This window comes from Pogona vitticeps, chromosome 14 (assembly GCF_051106095.1).
Source record: "Pogona vitticeps strain Pit_001003342236 chromosome 14, PviZW2.1, whole genome shotgun sequence".
Classification (NCBI taxonomy): domain Eukaryota; kingdom Metazoa; phylum Chordata; class Lepidosauria; order Squamata; family Agamidae; genus Pogona; species Pogona vitticeps.
In genome coordinates this window covers 16323348-16346679 of record NC_135796.1, presented here as the reverse complement: position 1 = coordinate 16346679, position 23332 = coordinate 16323348, and the positions used below count along the sequence as shown (strand labels likewise).

General features: G+C 43.3%; 1 protein-coding gene across 1 annotated transcript in view; it reads left to right on the top strand.

Moving 5' to 3' along the window:
* The window catches only part of LOC110076608 (transmembrane protein 132B), a 190261-nt gene extending 169714 nt beyond the window's left edge, over positions 1–20547 (top strand). Inside the window, exons 6-9 of the mRNA XM_078381732.1 lie at positions 7731–7936; positions 12995–13268; positions 14595–14786; positions 17511–20547. Coding sequence (XP_078237858.1) covers positions 7731–7936; positions 12995–13268; positions 14595–14786; positions 17511–18659 — 1821 coding nt within the window. The 3' untranslated portion in view covers positions 18660–20547. The remainder of the gene's footprint in view (positions 1–7730; positions 7937–12994; positions 13269–14594; positions 14787–17510) is intronic.
* Positions 20548–23332: the final 2785 nt, after the last annotated feature.

Sequence of the window (23332 nt, the reverse complement as noted above, 5' to 3'; positions counted from 1 at the left end):
CCCTATATTTTGGGTGAGGGGAGACAAGGGAGGGGGAAAGCCTGGCTAGAGTAGTACTTCTGAGGACTCCATGGCACTTCTGGATGGGTTTAGTGGTGCCCCAGAGCACCAAAGTGTACAGTTTTGGAACCAGTGGGGCAGCTGTAAGAACAGGATTTTAGCCAGTTTGTGTTGATCGTGGGGACCTTAAAAACAACCATGACATGAAGCTCCTTGGCTGGATTGTCTCCTGCTTTCTATCTGACACCTCTGATGTATCTTTCTTCTTAATCTTTGGTGTGGTCCTTTTGTTACTTGATTTGCACGGTATTGTTGTTACATGCCATCAAGTCGTCTCCGACTTACGGCGACCCGAGGAATGAGCAATCTCCAAAATGTTCTGCCTTCAGCAGCCCTCTGCTCTGTCTTGCAAATGTGAGAGCTGAGTTTACAAGATGATATAGCTAATGGAAATAAATAAGGAAACTCATGGGGCATTCAAAGTCCTGGCTGAAATGTCTCATCAAGGCAAGGCAGCCTGAATCGATGAAGGCGATAAATATAGCAGATATTTACAGACCTGCTCTGGGGCAAGGGAATGAAGCTGCAGAGTTAGAAACTCAGAATCTGCAAGCTGAAAGCTTGCATTTTGTATATGCAGAGCTTGGTATGACATAGGTTGGATGGTAGGACCTTTCGCTGATACAATACAGTGGTGCCTCGCAAGACGAGTGCCTCGCAGGACAAAAAACTCGTAAGACGAATGGTTTTGGTGATGGGGTTGATGACTCGCAAGACGAATGTTCCTATGGCCGTGCTTTACAAGACAAATGTTTTCCGTTTTTTGTTCCTGCCTCATGATTGCTGATTTTTAAATGTTTTTCTATGATGTTTAAAAAGGTAAAGTTTTTTGATTGAAATTTTTGAAATCATCTGCTCAATATGTATGGCTTTAAAGAGCACTTAACAAACCCTTTGCAAACCAAATTTGACTTTGTTCTGACTCTTTTGGCCCAGAGGAATACATTAATTAGATTTCAATGCATTCCTATGGGAAAACACATTCCGCAAGATGAATTTTTTGCAAGATGACATTAACTGCGGAACGAATTGAATTTGTCTTGCGAGGCACCACTGTATAGCCTTCAGTATAGCCCTGGCTCTCCTATGAGGGTCTGCCAGTTGTATCCAGTAGACCGTCATTCTCAAAGCAATTCCTCCAAATCGAGGCCTGTCTTGGAGATTGAAATCTCGCACAGCTGGTGCGACACTTAACTGCACACCTTTCTTTCTGTGTGCTGGGGTTTCCAACGCGTGTCATGTGTTCATGAATCGTTGCACCTCCCCTAAGCTTTGTAATTGTTTTTCATTTTTAAAAGTGTTAATATCTCTCATGCTATTCTTCCCTCCAGTTCAGTGCCTTTTAATGTGAGGTCGAAAGGTAACAAGGCCTCTTGGGACGAGATTTTTTTTTAAAAAAAAAATCACACAGCGGCCCGTTCGTAGAAAGTGGGAAGCTGTTGCCCTGCAACATAAGTGTCGCACGCTTTCATTAATATTGAGTACCGATGTTTGGGGAGTTGATAAAATCACTGCAGGGGTAACAACAGTGCCTTGTTCATTCAGCGGAGCTCATGCAGCAGCAAAAGATAAGCCACAGTTGTCTTAGGGAAACTATTCTACTGAATTCATAGTCACACCTAGTGCTGAAATTGAAATGGTGTATCTAGATTTGTAAGATATTCAGTGTGGTGTAGTGGACAGACTGATGGACTAAAAGGAAGATGTGTTTTTTTAAAAACACATTGCTCAACAGCAACGTAAAGACGAACACATCTGTTATAGTCCGTGTTTTCATCAGTGCTCAGAACACTTGCTATTTTTCAAAAACAACGTGTAATGTATTGCTCCTTGTTATTACAAAAAGGGAGAAGAATGTCCAGAGAGCTCCCAATGATTTCCACGAAACAGCATTTTATAAGAAATGTTGCACACAAAAATAACACAATCCTGCCTTTGTTACCTGTCAACATAAAGTTGTTATGCGTAACGCGATTACTCGTGATGCATTCATTCCAAGCTTTGAGTGCAATGTCGTTGTTTTTTTTAAATAGCCTGCTTCAGCAGGTGGCTCGTTCGGTTGCATCTGATTAAGTGGGTACAGTGCTTTAAGAACACAATAATAAATCTGTATGTGTTATAGGTTTTTCTTGACTTTTTTTTAGTTTTGCTGTGCTTCATGAATATGGCTTCCTTTGTTTGCTGTAGTTTCTTAAAATATTTGTTTCTTCTTTTTTATTTTTTTTTAAAAAACCTTCACTGTTTAGAACAATATTGTGGCAGTTTGCTGTTGTTATTTTAGGTTGCTGTTTTATAGCGATGATCCATTTCATGCCACAGAGTTTGGGTTGCAACGCTATCGAGAAAGCAAGTTAATAACAGTTACTTCTATAGCTGTCGGCAATTCAAAATTATATGTAAAACAAACCGTGCAGATTAAGCAGAACATAGCATAAAAATCAATTATCCATCGTACAGTCAACAACATTTCCACCCCTATTGCTATTTCCCCCCCTTGCTGTTGGCATTTCATAGCCAACAGAACAGAATGTCCAGGAAGGGTATGATCAGAATCTGTGAACAACTTCTTGATTTGGTTGGAGCGCAAAGTCGAAGGGATCCGGGTATCTGCAAGTCAAAAGTTTTGATTCAGTAGCTAGTTTCAGCTCGAGTAGACCCATTAAATCAGTTATTGAGTGGCAAGTTAGCGGGCTGAGTCAACTTCATTGATTCAATGTGTCTAGTAGATCTTGTTGGGTGTTGCATTTGAATTTAGGTCCCTCCAAAAGAGACTTATCTAAGTTCAGGACATAGTGTCATGGTGGAACATGTGTTTTTCATTCCATGACTGCTTGTGAGCATGTGCTTACAATCAAAGCGTTGGAAGGGGTCTTGTGCGATATGCAATCCAACCCTTTCTAAAGTATGCTGAGATAGAGCATTTTCAGAAGATCGCTCCCCGATCTCTTCTAGAAATTTGCCGATAAGTCTACCACTGCCTTAGGTCCTTGGCTCCATTCTTGTTGCCATCAAGATGTTTCTCCTGATATTGACCTGAACTCTACCATCCTTACTGAAAAATGCCACCCATGTAAGAGAGATCGCATCACCAACTTTACACAAACACTGGTAGGCGCTCAGCCCATATTTGCATAAATGCAAAGGCTGCTCCCTCTGTGGAATATGAATGGCAAATTTCTGCAACATGATAACTGTCTTAGTAAAATGAGATGTTCGTAACCATCTCTCGAGGTTATCAGTTCTATTGTCATACCGCTCTAACAGTCAAGAAATTTTTCTTGATATCCAGCCCAAATCTGGCTTCCTGTAACTTGAGCCAATAATTATGTGTTCTGCACTCTGGGATGATCAAGAAGAGATCCTGCCCCTCCTCTGTATGATTGTCTTTCAAGTATTTGAAAAGTGCTACCCTCCCCCCCCCGTCTTCTTTTCTTAAGGCTAAACATGCGCAGTCCAGTCTATTCATTCATCACTACTTTGAAGCCACATTTAAAGTTTTCAACTTCAAGATCACCTTAAGCTTGCTCACTGATCTCTCCTCTCTTTTTACAGGGCAAATTCCTGGAACAATGAAAAAATAAATCCTATTATATTCTGATTCATAATTATGGTTATTACCTCTATCCACTATTGTAGAATTCAACTTGAGGATGGCACAGTGAAGGGCTACGGGAAGATACAGACATCAAAGTTTATGTTCTTTTAACCATCGTCGATTAATGTTGACTTCTGAGGCTGTATCCTGAAAGTGGATTCCTTGACTCCTTTGTTTGAAGCCAGCAATGTAATGAGATTTTTTTTTTAAATACATGGAACATGAAAATATCAATTTGTACAACCACAACACAATTCTGTTTCCTCTCCTTTTCTTTTAATTATTTTTGTCTTTTCAATTGTTGGATCGGACTTCCAATGGTGAAAGCTTCTAAAATATTCCTCACATTATATCAAACCAACGGGGACTCTCCGAGCCGAGATTGAGAGCTAAGAGGCAGCTTTCCCATCTTGGAGGATTTTCTTGACCAACGTCACTCAAATGGCTCTACGTGTTTTAATGGACCTTAGAGACCAAGGCTAACAAACGGTCACAACTAGAGATGGGCATGAACCAAACCAAGAACCAGGAAAAAACAATGATTGTGGTTTGGCTTGTGGGTCCTGTTTTGTTGAAATGAGATGAAGTGCCAAAAGTATTTCCGCTCAGCACATCGTTTTGCTTTGGCAAAACGGGTCACCCACCCTCTCCCTTTGCTCCCATCACCCCTCTGGCTTGTCTTGAAGACAGCGCTACCTCCTATGCCTCCTATGCAGAAATGCACACCCTGCTCAGCTGAGCAGTGGACATGTGCCCACAGGCAGCAAGCCTAGCCTTCCCTTCTGCACTGGCAACAAAATGGCACCCCATCCTTTCGGCAGAGGAAACAAAACGAAGCACCATCCTTTTGAACAGACAAGAAAAAGGCACCCTGGCCTGTCTCGACAGGCAAGAAAATGGCATCCTATCCTTGCTATTCAGGCAGCAAAATGGCACTCTTTCCAATTTGTGTAGGAACAAAATGGAACCCCATCCTGTCCGCACAGGCAACAAAATGGCGCCCCTTCCCTTCTGGACAAGCAACGAAATGGCACCGCTTCCTTTCATCACAGGCAACAAAATGGCTCTCTTTCCAGTCTCAACTGGAAACAAAATGGCACCCCCGCCTGTCCGAACAGAAAACAAAATGGCTCTCCTTTCCTTCTGTACAAGCAACAAAATGGCACTGCTTCCTTTCATCACAGGCAACAAAATGGCTCCCCTTACTTTCTGCAGAAGAAACAAAATGTCCTTCATTACTTTCTGCATATGCAAGAAAATGATGCCTTTACTTTTTTTAAAGGCAACCATATTTCCCCGCTTTTCTTTCTTCATTGGCAGCAAAATGTTGCCCCCTCCAGTTTGCACAAGGGGGTCGATCCTTTCTGCACAGCCCACACAATGTCCCCCCCTTACTTAATGGAACAGGCAAGAAGATGGAGCCCTTTCTTGTCCTGTCTGCATAGGGTGGAAAATGGTATCTGAGAATCTGGGCCATTTTTTAATGCTGTCTGCGGAGAAAGGAAGGGAGACCATTTTGGTGTCTGTGCAGACTACATGGCGTGCCATTTTGTTCCCATTGTCAAATGGGGTGAGCGCCATTTTAAAAATATATCCCAGACCTTCTGATCTGTTATCCATTTAAATGTAGACAAGAAATGTGGAAGCCCCTGATTTGATTTCGAACAAGTAGGCAAGAAAAAGAGAGAAGGGGTGGTCAGAAACAAGAAATGAGGTGGGAGAGAGGAATTAAGGCCACAGGGGAGAGAAATCAATAGCCCAGTCCATCATCAGCAGGTAGTTCAAGTCATTGCCCTCAAGCATCCTTTCCCCTCTTAAAGACAACTGGAGATCCAGCGCATCAAGCCCCATGTCCCTCTCTGCTTACACTGTGTCGCAGGTGTTGAGGGAAATCTTTAATCACATTAATCAAGGCTATTAATAGGAAAACTGGCTGATACGCTACATCATAAAGGCGGTGCGACGAGGGAGTTGCGGTCAAATTAAGATGAGATGGAGATAATTAAGGATGCTCAGAGCCAGAGAGAGAGATAAGCAATGAGGAGCTGATCGGAGGGCTTAAGTGACAAGTCATCATGGAGGGAAGTGGATACTTTAAGCGTGGCCGAGTCAGATCCGCTTCAAGCTGGACATTAGAACTGAGCTAAACCTGGTTAGGTCTTCTGCTAACCAAGTTTACTTCTGGCCAGGGAGTTTGGAAGGGGTAGACTCACAGGAGTTGACTTTCTCACCTCCCCTGTTGCACCAACCGAAATCCTGTACAATGTTAGAGCTGAGATGACACCATATTTTAAGAAGGATGTCAGCAAAATGGAATAGGTTTGGAGGAGGACAACAGGATGGTGGAAATCAAGCCTTGGAAGAAAGACTGAGATTCTTCCCTCAGCTAAACGCAACCTAAGGCTCAGTGAGAATGCACAAAACAGAATCGCCTTCGACCTAGCTCTCCATGGTATGGTTACCACCAGGACACACATTTCAGGTCCAGAAGAAACTTCTCAGTCTGCTACCTCCTCAGATCCATATGGACTGAGTTATGACTTGAAGCGTCTGGACAATTACATTTTACACGCCATGTTCAGAGAATGCATTATGACTCATTAAAGGATCATTTTTTGGCACCAGCTTTTTACTGTCCTTGTATATATATATAAAGAGAGAAATCATTCTGGTTTATGAGTCTCAGAAACTGCACCCCCCTCCTCCACAAGCATATCTCTCTAACTAAGCTGTAAATATAACATTTGATTGGTGTCAGCGTTGGCATTCTTATGGATCGTTGTGGGATTTTTTTTTTGAAGGAATACTGGCAAAGTTTGCATTGGTTTCTGACAGGATTAATATTCTTTCGGTGGTCTTAGTGGAGAGATGTAACATAGCCTCTGATATGGAAGGGGGGGGTAAAGAGTCCTAGCTAGGCCTTGCTCTGAGGCTTAGCTAGGCCTAGCTCTGCCTAGCTTCCTGTTCAGGAAGGAAGCTCTCAGAGAGCAGCAGGGCAGGAACAGGAAGCTTTGACGGACCTAAGCCTAATTATGCATCAAAGTCTTCCAGTTCTGGCCTTTCTGTTCAGGTGAGCCACATTACGTGTTTGTATGGTGCCTTTCCATCAGGTTGAACGCTAAGAAGGCAGAATTATGGGATTTGTAGTCCAAACAATCAAGACCTCCTACCATTATGGCTAGAACTGGTTTGTGGATAAAGATTAAGGCAGTTGCTTGGATTTCTGGAGTCTCCTCGGAGTTATGGGTAGGAGGCTCTTCATGATGTTTGCCTGCACATTGATGTTAGTTACTGGAGCACTGCAAGCACATGGAAGCACTGTCCCACTGTTACCCCCCTAAAGATGTTAGCTGGAGACATACATCATCTCAACCCAGGTGCTCCATTTTGTTGTCATGTTAGAATGCCATGCATTCTTTCCTTTGTCACTGTGTTGACATGGTAGTTGAACTCCACATTGGTTCCTCCATCTGAAAATTCCTTTGCACTGAAGTATATTCTGGAGTACATTTTGGGAGCAACATTTAATTAATGAAGGAAGATGATCTGACCTCTTAGCTTTTTCCTTGGTCAGAATATAAGGCAAAATACATCACACCTCCTCCCACCCACTCATGTGAGTTCCCATTGCACGAGAAGTTACATGAAGATGCAGATACCTTTCAAAGAAGCTTAGCTACCATGCGTTTTTCTTAAATGAGGTGCCCTGAGAAACTTCTAAAGGGTATCATGGTTCCTTGAATCACAATTAGGAAACTACTTTTGATGGATGATTTGGCGGGGCTGGGCATCGATCTACCTGGCCGGGCCGCCATGTCAAGAATCAAATCTCCTGCACTTTGCTGGTGGTAATGAGTAGACCGGTGAAGGGAGAACACAATGAGTTAGAGAACTAATGGGCTCATAATGGAGGAAATGGTGTGAATCTTATTGGAGAAATTGTAGATTTCTTGCTTGGTTGACGGAACCAACTGCAGTTATTTTGAAGAAACTTTAAGCCAACTCTATTTTATATGTGTGCATATATCTACATATAACTGATCTTGAGCTTTCCCCCACTTTTACTCTTTCTAAGGTTTCGGACAACTGTGACGCCATCTTTGTGAATGGGAAAGAAATGAAGAGCAAAGTCGACACCGTTGTGAACTTCACTTACCAGCATTTTACTACCCAGCTAGAAATCACCGTGTGGGTTCCGCGTCTCCCACTTCAAATAGAGATCTCAGACACTGAGTTGAGCCAGATCAAAGGCTGGCGGATTCCTGTCACCTCTAACAAAAGGTAACGGTTCTCCCCTTGACGCATCCACTCAATCCAACCACCGGTCTCCCTGAGTATCCTGTCCACCAACAGTGGCCGGTCAGATGCCTGGAGAAGGTTCACCAACTCTGCATGCTGGTGATAGGATCTATCCCTGGCCGCTAACCCTCAGCATCTGGTAGTCAGAAGTGTTCGGCTGTAAATATGGAGCCTGGCAACGCTAGCTGTGAGCATTTAGCATGCAAATCTGCTTCATAGATATATGTGTAAAAAATCTGGTGTTATATTTTAATTACCGTGCTCCTCAACTTGCCAAAGAACTGTCCAGGGCTGGGTTTGAATGTAGGCTTTGGATGGTTTTTATCTCTCTCTCTGTCTCTCTCTCAATTTTTCATTTAGTTGTTGGGAGCCTCCGTGAGCGTTTTGCCTAAATGCCGTCTTTTGTGGAGGAGCGTTTTCAGTCTTTGTGTTGCCTTCTGTTACTCTTAAATCAATCAAGGGTTGAGAAAACAAAGAGGCGAGATACTTGGGGAAGCTATCTGCTATTCCAAGATGGACAACGTTTGGGCCACCAGTTATTCCGGACTTCAACTCTTACAAGCCTCTCTCCAATAGGCATGGGATTTTCAGATTTTTTGGGGGGACTACAAATCTTATAAGTCTTCACCTGACAGGCCAACATCCACAGACACTTGAATGTGACTCACTTGGAGAAAAGGCCCAGCTGGAAAAGGTTCAAGGCCTAAATCTGCCCTTGTTTCCTGTGCAGAAAAGAATCTGCCTCGCTATTTGCCCGGATCTTCCTTCTTGAACAGGAAGCTAAGGAGAGATAGGCTTTCCCAGCTAGGCCGGTTCTCCAGGCCAGTAGTCCCCAACCCTTGGGCCTCCAGATGTTCTTGGACTACAACTCCCATAAGCCTTCATCACCACCTCAGCTGGCCAAGATTTCTAGGAGTTGAAGTCCAAGAACATCTGGAAGCCCCAAGGTTGGGGACCACTGCTCCAGGCGATTCACATGTAAAATTTCTGCGTCAGTCAGATGGAACATCCAGAATGGAGAATTATGGGATTTGTAATCCAAAAATCCAAAGATCCTATGTCTAAAATCCAGAGTTGCCACTGGTAAGAGATAATGGGACTTATAACCCAAAACATCTGGAAACCAAAAGATTTCCGCCTCATGCCGTGGTCAAAGCCACTTCAAGGGATCTGTGCGGACATCATAGAGACTTCCATGTTTGTATGTCCTTCTTCCATCAAACCCATTTGTCTGCATATTACTTCTCTATACTATAGCTTCTCTATACTATATTACTTCTCTCTACTATAGCTGGTCTTCCACCGCTATAGTCAAGAGACATATGGTTCTATCCTATTTGTGACAGATCAGGTTTGGACACTTTCTGGATGTACGTATGGTCCTCCTGTCAGCTCTGGGGTCTCATCGAAGAATGAAACAACAGTACGTACCAGGTGCTGAGCTTTAACAGAACTTGAGGGTATTTTGATGGCTACCTCTGACATTGAGGGAAACAGAAAGAACAAACCCGTTCTTCAGCTGATGAAGGGCCTCATCTGGTTGCCTCCCCTTCCTGTATTGTTGGGCGTTTGGTGGAACAAATGTCTGCTGGGCCGTCTGTGGCGATATATCCATTACAGGACTAAACCTCCCATCAAAAAGACGCAGCCGGTCATGCATTTCCACAGTCATTAGCCATCGCGAGCATTCAGACTTTCAAACTCGTTAGGCAAGTGTTTGAAATTTCACCCCCCCAGGTGTCTATTACTATTTATTGGGCCAGCTGAAATGAAAGAGTTACTCAAGCACTGGTGTTGTTTGTGAGCTGGCAAGCTATTGTCACCAGCAGCTATTCAGATTACTACCAAGTCACTGGGCACATCTCTCCCCTGAAAAAAAAAATAATGGAAAGAGGAAGCCACTTGCTGTGAAAACAGCCTAAACATGTTGCCTTCCAACATCCACTTTTGTGGATGAGTGTTCACAAAAGTCCAGCCTTCCAATAAAGCTGTCAAAAGTTGGGCTTTAAAAGAAAGAAAGAAACAAACACATTGTCCAATTGTAGAGTAGTGTTGTCAGGTTGGCTGTGATTAAAAAAAAAGAAAACTGCCTAGGTTTCAGTCTTCAGGAAACCCCTCCTGAGAATTCTGCCTTAATGGGTGCTGGCTCAAAATTGTGAAATCAGTTCAGCTTGGGTGAAGGAGAGGTGAGGCAGTAGAAGTTGATGCCTCTAATTTTGTCGGAATGGAGAATTCGTTCTCCATTTTTGGTCTGAACATTAAAGGAGCTTTCCAAGGTGCTGAAACAATTCTGGAGACTATTTAGAACCCAGCACCTTGGATACCTTCACAAAAGTTTAAATTAAGCCAGTGGTTCCCAAACGGTGTGCCGTATCACCCCGACGAGGCACCAAACTTAACCGGGGGCACCATGGAATCCTCGGAGGTACTTTACAGGATCCTCAGAAGTACTACTCAGGCCAGGCGTCTTCCCTTCTCCTCCCCCCTAAAGTATTGTATTGGGGGAACCATGGCGGTTGGACCTGTAAGTCAAGGGAGACAGGAGTAAAAAAAATATATTGAGAACTAGTGAATTAAACCCAAAGCAGATTCACCATTGCTATAAAAATGGAGTCACCCAAACATGGAATCAAAACAATCAATTGGACTTGCCGGATATGCTTGGACTTGCATTAAGAGTACAACACACAATTGCTCACACATGCAAATCGGATTCGGAACAGTATTATATTCCCATTCAGCTGTCAAATCTATTGGGTTATGGACCGCATCAGCTGTCCCAAGTTGCTTCAGGGAAAAGTGGCAAAACAATGATCAAATGCAGTGCTCCTTATAGTGGAGAGGATTAAAAATATTTGCAGAGAAGAGTGCAAATAATGATTTTGAAATGGTAGCTGAACACTGTTTATCTGCTTTGCCAGATAAGTCTTCTTATCAATGGATGCCCTCGTGCAAAAAATAATAGAGTCAGATTTCACACCTTCCTACTCCGAAACCTTCGTGACGGAGCACATGCTTTGTAGAATGTCATAAATTCAATCCCGCCCCTTGATTTGATGTCCAAGGCAGCAGGTGGCAATAACTAGTTTCTTGTTACAAATACCTTTTTGTAACATCTAAGGCATAGCTACATTTCAGTAGGACTTGAATGCCATGTGGATGATTTCATTTCTCTTGGGGTGTAACTGTAACTTTTTAGTTCCTTTTGTAGTTAGGGAGGCTTCACTACAGGTGGACAGAGAATATTGCATGGTTCAAAACCTGTCTTGTGTGGCCCCTCCTGTTCTTTTGTGAATGCTGAAAAGACAGCAAGATGTCTTTTATAGATGCTTTCATTTCTTTAAAAAGCGACTACAACACCAACTATTTCAGTTGCTTTTGAGAACAGAAAAGTAAGCAGTTACTTTAAAATGCTGGGTGTCATGGGAACTACATGTTGTTACTGCAACTAGTTACTTTTTAAAAATAACTTTCCAAATTCTGTTCCACACACTGTCTCACTCCTCTCTGAAACACTGGAAAGTCTGTCACTCTGGATGGACGAGCGGCTTTGGCTTAGTTCAAGGCAGCTTCTTATATTTTAAAAAATGAACCTCAAATAGGATACTCCCTAGAGAGACTTTACAGAAACCACTGGCATTGAATCTACCCACTGATTTTTGTTTTGGTCGACCTGTTGCTTTTACTGCCTGAAATCCTGTTGGGCAGATTCTGCCTGCATAATGTAAATGTCATTTCCAGCAGATCACTGCTGATTAAAGACTCACTTTTTCAATTTCGGGGTATACATGAATTTGTCTTATTGCACGTGAGATGTGTGCACCATGCAGTCCAAATAAGAGATTTTTTAAGCAGCAACTTTTTGCTGCTGCCGTCGCTCATGTCATTCCTGTCGCTCGGTTGGAGCTGCACCCCAGGATTTTGGCCACTGCAAGGGAAATTAATTTCAAGCCCAAACTTGAGGAAATTCAGGATTTGGATCCTTCACATCAAGGGGAATAAAAGAAGTCTACCAGGAGAAGTAGCACTTCTCATACGAATCCATAAATAGATGGAGGAATTTTCTCGTTATTTGCAGTAGATAGGAGAATCATAATTTAATCTGGGTATATGCCACTGTCAATATCAGCGGCCCACTCTTCCAGATGGAAATCTGCTCTCTACAGATAGGTGTGCGCTCTTGACTAATGTACTGCACAGCACCCTTGAGCAGCACTCGGCTAATAGAAAAACCTAGTCGTGAAATGAACAGTCAAAAAGCCTACCATCGTGGCAAATGAAAGGAATAAATTTAAATTAAAGTCAAATAGGAGAAGGAGGGGAGGAAGAATGGAAGTCCAGGCAGGCATAGGCTGATAATCTTAACAAGAACATTTATTTTGATTCATTATGTGGCAGGAAAATAATTATCCCCTCATGGAGGTTTATGCCTTTCTTCCAAGGGATGGAGCGAACGAAGGAGGACGAAGCAACTGTGGCTCTTTTCTGGCGACGGTGGTTTAGAAAGCATCACAAATTTGAAGCTAAAAATTTATGTTTTGGATCTCAAGTACGCATAGGCGTAAAGGCTGCCCGCCCACCAGACTGTAAGCCCTTCTAACTGTTGACAGATGTCACAGAACGTCCACAAACAGTCAGCCTGCAAACATTTCAAATACTGTAGTTTGGAAATGTCAGAAATTTGAGGAACTCCTGCAAAATTACTCATTCTCAGTGAGGCAGAGGTGTTGAGCTCTGTAAGATTTCTTGCCTCCAGTGCGAGAATGAGACAAGGAACACTTTTCCCCCAAACGTTATGCAATCATGCAAAGCTTGTCTTACGAAGCAAAACATACGTATAGTGAGCATTGGCAGATCAAAAGATGTGAATAACCCATCCTGTGCTTCTGGTTTTTAAAAGTCCATGAGGCAAGAGAGGTAGTATGGTAATTCTCTGCAGGAGGTAAGGACAATAAGGCTAAAAGTTAATTTTCCAACATGGCAATGAGTGAATTTTTAAGAAGCAACTTTTAAGCATCTGGTTATGTGTATGTTTTAAAGGCCTACCCGTGACAGCGATGAGGAAGAGGATGATGAGAAGAAAGGCCGAGGTTGCACCCTTCAGTACCAGCATGCAACAGTGCGTGTGCTGACTCAGTTTGTGGCAGAATCGTCTGATTTTGGAGGCCAGCTAACCTACATGCTTGGCTCTGAGTGGCAGTTTGACATCACAGATCTTGTGGCTGACTTTATGAAGGTGGAGGAATCCAAAGTAGCCAAGTTACAAGAAGGCCGGGTTCTGATCGGTCGCGAGCAAGGAATTACAACTGTGCAGGTACAAAGGGAGCTGGCGGGGAGAGGGGGGAAGAGGGTGAACCGTAGGTAGCTCAAAAAGGACTGAGCAAAGCAAGAGGATATAGAGGTGTAGAAGTGTCTGTCCGCAGAGTAGATTGTCTATTACACGAAGGAAGATGGACCATTTGGGGGAGAATGCTGCTGGAACACTAGTGGAGCACATTATGTTCCACCAGCGTCCTTCCATCTCCATTGGGCAAATGGAAAGTGTGAAGAAGGCTTGTTGAAATCAAGGGTGGTGGTTGTGAGGAGGGAGCAGATTAGCTCCTTCCTCAAGCTGTTCAGATGCAGAAACACTGGCACAACGGAGCATTGTGTGAAGGACAAAGGATTCTCCTGTTTGCGTTAGAGAGCCTGTTCTTGTGTTCTACAATTTCTGTAGCAGAGCGCCTTCTCTTCATGTTGTGCTGCCATTGAAATGACAACTGCCCCCAGGCTTCTGCACATCGTCTGGGTTTACCCTTTAAGCTTGTGAACACTTGGGTTTGCCCCCATCCACCAACCCAAGCAGACACCCAGTGTTCCTTTTTACACTGTTGCTATAACCCTATCAGCCATACAGCTTGTAGTTCCATTCGTAAACATTCTTTCACCCTTCTCAACTGTCATAGCTGCCACTTGTGGTACACATCTCTCTGTACAATTGTCAGTCAACCTGTTGCTTATCATTCAAGGAATCACAAATCTTTATACGAAAAGAGTTTCAAACATTTAAAATTCCAGCTTCCATGCACCAAATCCTTGCTCCAACCTGAAGTTCATTATCTGACTTCAGACAAGCTTACAAGAAAGGAAACACCATTTCACCACTTGACGAGAGTAGGCTCATTGAAATGAATCACACCTATTAATTCCTATTGATTTCAGTTTGTCCCCTCTTGTTGTTGTTTAGTCATTTAGTTGTGTCCGACTCTACATGACCCCATGGACCAGAGCATGCCAGGACCCCTGTCTCCCACTGCCTCCCGGAGTTGGGTCAAGTTCATGTTGGTCGCTTCAATGACACTGTCCATCCATCTCGTCCTCTGTCGTCCCCTTCTCCTCTTGCCTTCACCCTTTCCCAACATCAGAGTCATTTCCAGGGAGTCTTCTCTTCTCATGAGATGGCCAAAGTCTTGGAGCCTCAGCTTCAGGATCTGTCCTTCCAATGAGCACTCAGGGTTGATTTCCTTTAGAATGGATAGGCTTATTCTCCTTGCAGTCCAGGGGACTCTAGTGTTAGTCCCCCTCTAGTTGGGACTAACACTGGATTGGGATCTAGTCATTTACTGTGAATGGTTGTCAACTTTGCTCTTTCCCCTTTAAGGTCCTGTCTCCTCTCTCTGATTCCATTTTGGCTGAGAAGACTGTGACTGTTCTGGAAAACCGCGTAACCATCACAGACCTTGGGGTACAACTCGTGGCCGGCTTGTCCCTCTCACTCCAGAAGAATAAAGCGAACAAGAGGGTGATAGTCATGACCGCATCCGCATCTGATATCCTGCATTCGCTAAAACAGGTGGAGTATGGATTACACTCTCAGAATCAAAAATTAATTAGAAGCATAGAATAATAAAGTGTTTATCATTCCAAGACAAACCAGCTGAGGTAAAAAAAAAGCAAAAGACAAGGTCACACGTACTTCAGCTGACTGCCTGATGTAGTCTAAACACATGCTTCGGCTGGTTGGGGAAATCTCCAGAACAATGGACCTTGTGCTGTCAAGAACATTACAGACACCAGATAGTGGATTTTCACTAGGCAGTTACCCCGCATGACAGTTTTTTCGCTAGACATTGACTTTTTGCGATCACTATAGCGATTCACAAAACAGTGATTCCTATGGGGGAATTTCGCTGGACAATGTTTGGTCCCTGCTTCGCAAACCAATTTTCGCTAGACGACGATTTTGACAGCTCTCTCCGCGCTCGCAAAACGGGTGTTTTCGGGACCTAAGCTTCGCAAGACAGCGATTTAAACAGCTGATTGGCGGTTCGCAAAGCGGCTTTCCTATGGCCGATATTCGCTAGACAATGACGATCTTCGCTAGACAATGATGATTCAGGTTTCAATGCATTCCAATGGGGAAATGCTTTTTGCTAGATGATGATTTCGCTAAACAGTGATTTCAGTGGAATGGATTATCATTGTTAGCGAGGCACCACTGTAATAGATCCCAGAAAAAGTTCGGAAGGGTATCTTGTTCTGCTGAGACAGCTGGAAAAGATAAGAACTGGGAATTATAGCAAATATTGTTCATCTCCCTAGTTGAGAATTCGCTAGCCTTCATGTGATTCAGGGGACTGGAAACCAAACCATATAAAGAAAGACTAAAAGAACTGAGTATATTTAGCTTTGTGAAAAGAAGACTGGGGGGGGGGGGGAGAAGATAGCAGTTTTCAAACACTTGAAAGATAGTCATCCAGACTTGATCATCCCAGAGTGCAGGACATGTAATAATGGGCACAAGTTCCAGGAAGCCTAGTTTAGGCTGAATATCAAGGGAAAAAAACCCTTCAGTGTTAGAGAAACTCCAGCGCTCAAGGCGTTTTCACGAACACAGAAATTCTCTCCAAGACTTGCAGAAAATATGCAATGCCAGAATTTCTGCTGCCTTGCCTTGTGGCAGAAAAAAACATGAGACAATCAACGGCTTGTATATCGAAATAATAAAGATAATAAAAAGGGAATTATGTGAATGTTCTTGTTGGATCAGACCCATTACCTCTCAGGGCAAAAAATATATATCAAATGTTGGTTAGTCCCTAAAACATTCCCTCAGCATGAGCGAAACAGAAAGGGAAATGGGGGAAAAAAGCCCCAGGTACATTATTTCAAAAATCTTGCAAGCTGAGGGAAATAATATTTTGACAGATAATTTAAGGTGCAGAATTCGGGTGGGTTTCCTGATGCAGCCCGGCGAAGCCCACCTGCATACAAATTTGACCATTTATACTTGAAATTGATTCTGAGGCATTCAAGCAGGAGGAAAATATTAAAATTAAGCATTATTTTTCGAAGGTTCATTTGTTAAGGAGGCAATGTCTCTGAGTATTTTTTTAAAAAAAATAATGCATTATTGTGGGAGGAAGATCGTTCTCCCCTCATTAACCTTTCCATGTTTAAACACGTCTTGGTCTAAAAGCTCCAATATTAATTTTTTTGGAGCCGTGTCTTTGCAAATATTCTCTGTTTCTCTGAGGTGGGAAGGGCAGCCGGTCTGCTAGGGGGTTGTCTTGAATTGTGAGGGAAAGCGAGACCAAACTCTCTCTGTGCGTATAAATGAATGAGAAATGTAATCTTGTTTGGAAGCTAAACAAAGGATCCCAGTCTGTAGGAAGGAGAACTTATAACCATGAAGGCTGGGATCATCATCATCATCATCATCATCATCATCATCATCATCATCATCATCATCATCATCATCATCTCCTCTCAGAAATAACACCATCAGACAAAGGATCCCAGTCTTCAGGAAGGAGAACTTATAATCATGAAGGCTGGCAACATCATCATCATCATCATCATCATCATCATCTGATCTCAGAAATAACACCATCAGAGCTACAAAAAGCGTCAATATTAGGAACAGCACACACACTGTGCCAATATGTAACAGACACTTAGGTTTTTGTTTAAAAGTTGTATCCGTTATATAAGACCAGTCAATGTTTTTCTAGTTTCGATTGACTGTGTCTGGGGTTTCTGAAAAATAATAACAGGAAACAATATCAAGAAATTGCACATAATTTTATAAGCAGTTGCAGATCTCAGAAATAACACCGCCAGGGCTACAAAAACCGGTAATATTAGGAACAGAATACATGTATAAGAGTGTACTTTTGTCTAAAATCTTTAGACTAAAAATTGAGGGTTGTCTTATACACAGAAGTAAGCTGAGGAGAGAAAAAACAAGTGGAGGGGAAAGCAGGGATCAAAGCGATCCTGCAGTACTTGATCCCTTTCCCCCTACACTTGCTAAGCCCCACTTAGATTTCTTAATTTTGGGTTAGAAAAGTGGGGGGCGTCTTATACACGGGGGCATCTTATACATGGAAAAATACGGTAAATACACCCAAAGCCTTAGAAACACATAGATGTATATGTAAACAGCAAGAGATGCAGTATCACCTGGAGAGGGGGATTTATATCAGGGGAATGGTACAAAGGATTGCCCCTTCATTTTGGTGGCACCTTCAATTGTTCTTCATTCTTTCTCTTCCCTTCCTTCTTCTTGCTCTAGGAAGCCATGGTCAGCGCTTGGATTTTGTTCAGCGATGGCACCGTGACCCCATTGGACATCTACGACACAAATGATTTCTCCCTCACCATTACGTCCCTGGATGAAATGGTGGTGTCCACCCATCAAAACCAGGAGGGCGACTGGCCAGTGGTGGTGGCGGAAGGCGAAGGTCAAGGGCCCCTCATCAAAATAGAAATGGTCATCAGTGAAGCTTGCCAGAAATCGAAGCGGAAGAGCAGCTTGGCCGTCGGGAAGGGAAGCCTGAAGGTCAAGTTTGGCCAGAAGGAGTCAGATCATAAAGGGGACACCAACCATGTCGAAGATGATGGCGGCGATTTTAAAAGCCATGGGGGCAATTCCGTAGAGAAGTCTTTGGATCAAGAGAGGTCAGGACAAGATTGGTCCAAGCATGGTGCTTCCATGGATCTTGAAGAGGTCACCAACCAAAGCACAACTTCCAAGCCCCTCATCCATCAGAAAGACACTCATGAGGATGGTCAGCTTCAGAACAGCCCGACTTCCTTCACAAGTTTTCCCATACAGGTAGATACACCTGGGAGAAACCATCCCAGTGACCTCACGTTGGCTTCCAGGGGTTTAACGGATCTTGAGATCGGCATGTACGCTCTCTTGTGTGTCTTCTGCCTGGCCATCTTGGTCTTCTTAATTAACTGTGTGGCGTTCGCTTGGAAGTACAGGCACAAGAGGTTTGCGGTCAGCGAACAGGGAAACATCCCTCATTCCCACGACTGGGTATGGCTGGGCAATGAGGTCGAACTCTTAGAAAACCCCGTAGACATCTCCTTGCCTTCAGAGGAGTGCACCACCATGATAGACCGCGGGATGCAGTTTGAGGAGAGCAATTTCCTCCTCAACGGCAGCTCTCAGACACACCTCCATAACCAGATCCTTCGGTCGACGGATTATGCCCGTGATAAAGATCTCAGTAGTGAAGCTATAAACCCACCCAAGCGGAAAAGGGTAAAATTCACCTCCTACACCACCATTTTGCCGGAAGATGGTGGACCGTATACCAACTCCATTCTTTTCGACAGTGACGATAATATCAAATGGGTTTGCCAAGATATGAACTTAGGCGATTCCCAGGAATTTAGAGATTATATGGATAGGCTGCAAGACAATATGTAAAAAAAAAAACCATACACACAGAGAACAAAATTATATATATATATAAATATATACAAAACTTTCTTATGTTTGTATTCACCTTTATGCCTTCTGTTTTATGGATGATGGAGCAGTCAAGCAGCCAGCCAGCAATAGATGGACGTTCTCCAGTTGTTTTGGAGGACCAAGGATAACCACATCCCATCCTTTGGATCAGGGGCAGGAAAAAGCTGGCTGTCTTCTCCCTTGTTTTGTCAAATTCGAGGCTCTGTGTCTACCCCCAAAAGAACTACCTAGACATCTTGGTGGTTTTTTTGAATGCACCCACTGATGGCGTGCAGAAAGTCGTGAAAGTCGAACCAGCGACAGTGAGATGGGGACGGCGAGTTGTAAAAAAACAAAACAAACTGTGTTGGGGTGGGGTGGGTAAATTTTTATTTCTAGAAAACACTTTGTAAAAGCACAGTAGACATTTCTTGCTTATGGCTAGAATTTATGCTCCCTTCGAAGGTTCGGAATGAATCGGTCTAATGTAATCTCTGTTTATAAGAAATACCGCCGAATATGTCCCTTTAGGGTTCCCTTTTTCTTTCATTAAAAAAATCATTCCTGTGGTTAATTTGTTCAAGAGTATTGTTTACGCAGCATCCTCAATTTTAATAATACCTTTATGAGATTTCTCTCTCCCCCCCATCATACAGGTTGTGCTGAATCATACAATAATCTATTCTGATTAAGCCTGCAACCTTTAGTCAATAAATTGAATAAAAGCTTTGCAAACGCTGAGAAATGTAGCCCCGATTAATTGGAAAGTGAAAATGTAATTTTTAAAAATTAAATTTATTTATTTATTTTTCTTAGCAGTTGCTTACAAGGCGTCTTAGCAGAGGCATCTCCCCCTGTTTGTAAGACATAGAAGCTGTGCTGTTGCAGGCCGTTTCCTGCAATGTAAGGGAACACAGCTGCAACACTAACAGCAGGCACATGTACATCATCTGTCAGAGGGGCGGGCTAATGGGTGGCGGCCCCTTTGTTCCAGCAAGTGAATGAGGAGATGACGAGGCTTACACGTTTTTCTCGTCGGTTGCGACAGGTCAGCCCATAGAAAATGGAAGAACTAGGAAAAAGAACTAAGCAAAGTTTTAGATGCTTTCCACTTTTCCTTCTCTTGGATGAAGACCTTACTTTGGGACAAGAAATGCAAGCGCTAAAATCCCAGCCAGGCTGAGTTCCAAATTGAAAGGCTTGTTAGCAAGCTGAAGACACAGTCGGAAGGAAGCACCACTTAGGTTAATGGAATATGCTCCCAAATGATGGTGCAACCATCTCAATAGATGGGACATCGTCCATCGGCCCTGGTGTGTGAAGCCCCCTGTTCAGGCATCCAGCTTAGGGTGAACTTGAAGAAAGAGCATAGACAATCTCCATACCAACCTTCTTGCTTGTTTTTCTGCACAAGAGTAAGAGTGGACAGCATGCTTTACTTGTTCAGTTCTCCACATGCTTTAGTTCAGGGTGCTGATGACTCTAATGAGCAGGGCTGGTGAACCCACATGGGGTTTTAGTCCAAACTTTGCAGGAGCTGTTTGTGGTGCTGAACCTTAAACAAGCAATGCTGATTCTGACTAGGGCAGGTCTAGTCTACTGCCTTGTCCCCATATATTCAGATTAATCATGAATCGTGTGTGTGTGTGGGGGGGGGAGGGAAGATACTGGACAGATAGACATGATTAACTTCTGCATCACCCCAGCATGCCTCTTCTAAGATGCAGTCTCTAAAAGCAAAACTGTGAACTTTCCATTCTTTGCATAACTGATTGTATTTGCTTATATGCAAACATGTGCAGGACTGATCCATGAATTGTCCATTGAATCCATTAAAGCTCTTGCGACACATCTGCAATTTCTCTATGAGGTGTGTCAGCCCTAATTTTTACATTTGAAGGTGTTCCTTTATTCTTTCCTTTTCTTCTCCTTCTCTCTTTCTTTAAACATAGAAAAGGTACAGAGATTTGCTGGCAAATAAGCCTCTGTCGACTTACAGGGAAAATGTACACACAGTAACAAAACCTGGCAGGGAGGGAGAGACTTGGGAAGGGAAGAGGCATTAAATTGATCCTCTGGTTTTTTTTTTTTAAGGGAGACCTGAAACAAACAAGGCACTGGAGGTATATGGCACGCTGTCCCAATTATTTAATTGCCAAATTCATGATGCAATGAATCCTGTACAGGAAAGGTACCATTCTGTGTAGGACCTCTAATACACCTATGCAGGACAGAATGAGTTTTTCTTCAATGTTTTGGAATGAAGAACACCAGTAAAGAGGAAAAAGGAGATACGGTGGCATTCTTTTTGTCCTAAAGTCATTTTTAAAAGTCTGATAATCAGAAAGTACTCTATGCCACATTAGGAGAAACAGCAGGTGGCATCTCTCCTGCGCAGGATTCACCCAGAAGGGCGTTATGCTGCACAGCAGTTGGAAGCTTTCTACTCAGACCAAGAGGTGAAAAATGGGGGGTGGAAGAGGAAGTAAATCAATGAGTTCAGGCTCTTTCAAAAGCTAAGAAACTCTTGGGAACCCAAGATGATGCTGGGGAAACTACATGTTCCCATCACAGCCCTACTGTTTATCACATATCTGTCTTCTCCAATACCTTGCTGGCACATCTTGACATCTTCTACCTGAGATTATTGCTTTATTCTCTTATTGCATGAGAAGCCTTATAGCAGAGGCAGTGCTGAGTTAGATCGTCCGACTGATGATCAAACTCCGTATAAGGCAGATATTTACATTCTTAAATCAGCTTAGGAGCATCAAAACTTGACTGACTTAAACTAAATGGCTCCCTTACAATTCCCTGCTCGTTCCGGCCTTCATGAAACACAAGATTCTTTTCTAGTCAATTTTACAGGTCACTTCCCCCCCCCGCAAAAAAACTCCTTGATGGCTTTTGAAAGAGAGAGTAGGGAGGGGCTTCTCCTGTAAAGCTTCCTGAATATTCAGCAAGCAATTAAAAATATTTCAACGTGAATTTTTTCTCTTTTTTTAAGTGTGAGACTTTGAAACCGTCACGATCAAAAGGCCTCTAAAGTGTGGCGCCGTTTGCTCGTTGAAAAATTGTGCTTCAACGGCTTTGTGCTCAAGCAGGAGTTCTATTATCCTTTCCCAAGATAAAACCTATAAAGCGGACTTTTAGGAACGGTTAATTACTTAGGCAGGTAAAACAGCCGCACTTTGAGAATGCTGGAATCCTACAAATCAGGCTTTATATATTTATTGATATGATGCTGGGGGGGGACGACTGCTAAGTGTGTCTTTGATTCCTTGAGCTTTTTCCTCCGCATCTGGGTTCAATACAGCAGCATCTAAATGGCCCACTGCAGTCACATTTTGGATGTGCAGTGCATCGAAAGGCCATAGAAACAGAGTTTAAACACACATATATTCTCAGTGTCACGATTTATTGTGCTGCTGGTATGTGCCAAACTTATGCATGCTGAAGATTCTTCACAGCCGCATGAGTTGACAAATGGAGCCCATGATTAACAGAATTATATTCTATATGTACATGGAACATGTACAGGGTGGTGTGGTGGATAGAGGGTGTGACTAGGACTCGGGAAACCTGGGTTCAAATCTTCTCTTGGCTCCTTCATCAGCTCCTTCCTTCCATTCATCATCAGCTCCTTCCTTCCTTCCTTTCATCATCAGCTCCTTCCTTCCTCCCTCCCTCCCTCCCTCCCTCCCTCCCTCCCTCCCTCCCTTCCTTCCTTCCTTCCTTCCTTCCTTCCTTCCTTCCTTCCTTCCTTCCTTCCTCCCTCCCTCCTTTCCTTCCTTCCTCCCTCCCTCCCTTCCTTCCTTTCTTCCTTCCATTCATCATCAGCTCCTTCCTTCCTTCCTTCCTTCCTTCCTTCCTTCCTTCCTTCCTTCCTTCCTTCCTTCCTTCCTTCCTTCCTTCCTTCCTTCCTTCCTTCCTTCCTTCCATTCATCATCAGCTCCTTCCTTCCTTCCTTCCTTCCTTCCTTCCTTCCTTCCTTCCTTCCTTCCTTCCTTCCTTCCTTCCTTCCTTCCTCCCTCCCTCCTTTCCTTCCTTCCTCCCTCCCTCCCTTCCTTCCTTTCTTCCTTCCATTCATCATCAGCTCCTTCCTTCCTTCCTTCCTTCCTTCCTTCCTTCCTTCCTTCCTTCCTTCCTTCCTTCCTTCCTTCCTTCCTTCCTTCCTTCCTTCCTTCCTTCCTTCCTTCCTTCCATTCATCATCAGCTCCTTCCTTCCTTCCTTCCTTCCTTCCTTCCTTCCTTCCTTCCTTCCTTCCTTCCTTCCTTCCTTCCTTCCTTCCTTCCTTCCTTCCTTCCTTCCTTCCTTCCTTCCTTCCTTGTCTGCATCCTTTCAAACGTGGTCAAGGAACTCCTTAAATATCTCTCATACTCTGAAAAACCCAACGAAGAATGCCATAAATGTCCCATTGTGTGGCAACATTGTCATGCCTAATTATGGATAATGTAGATAGGAACTTTTTTAAAAGTGATATTCCCGAACTGTACAAAAACAAAGTTGTAAATTATGGCTATGAAAGAGGGCTTTTTTTTTTAAAAAAAGAGCCCTGTGTAATTTGTATACCAATTAAGTTATATGTGCCTCAGTTTCCTGCCATTAAGTATATGAACTAATTAATTTCAGTTTCTGGCAGGCAAAT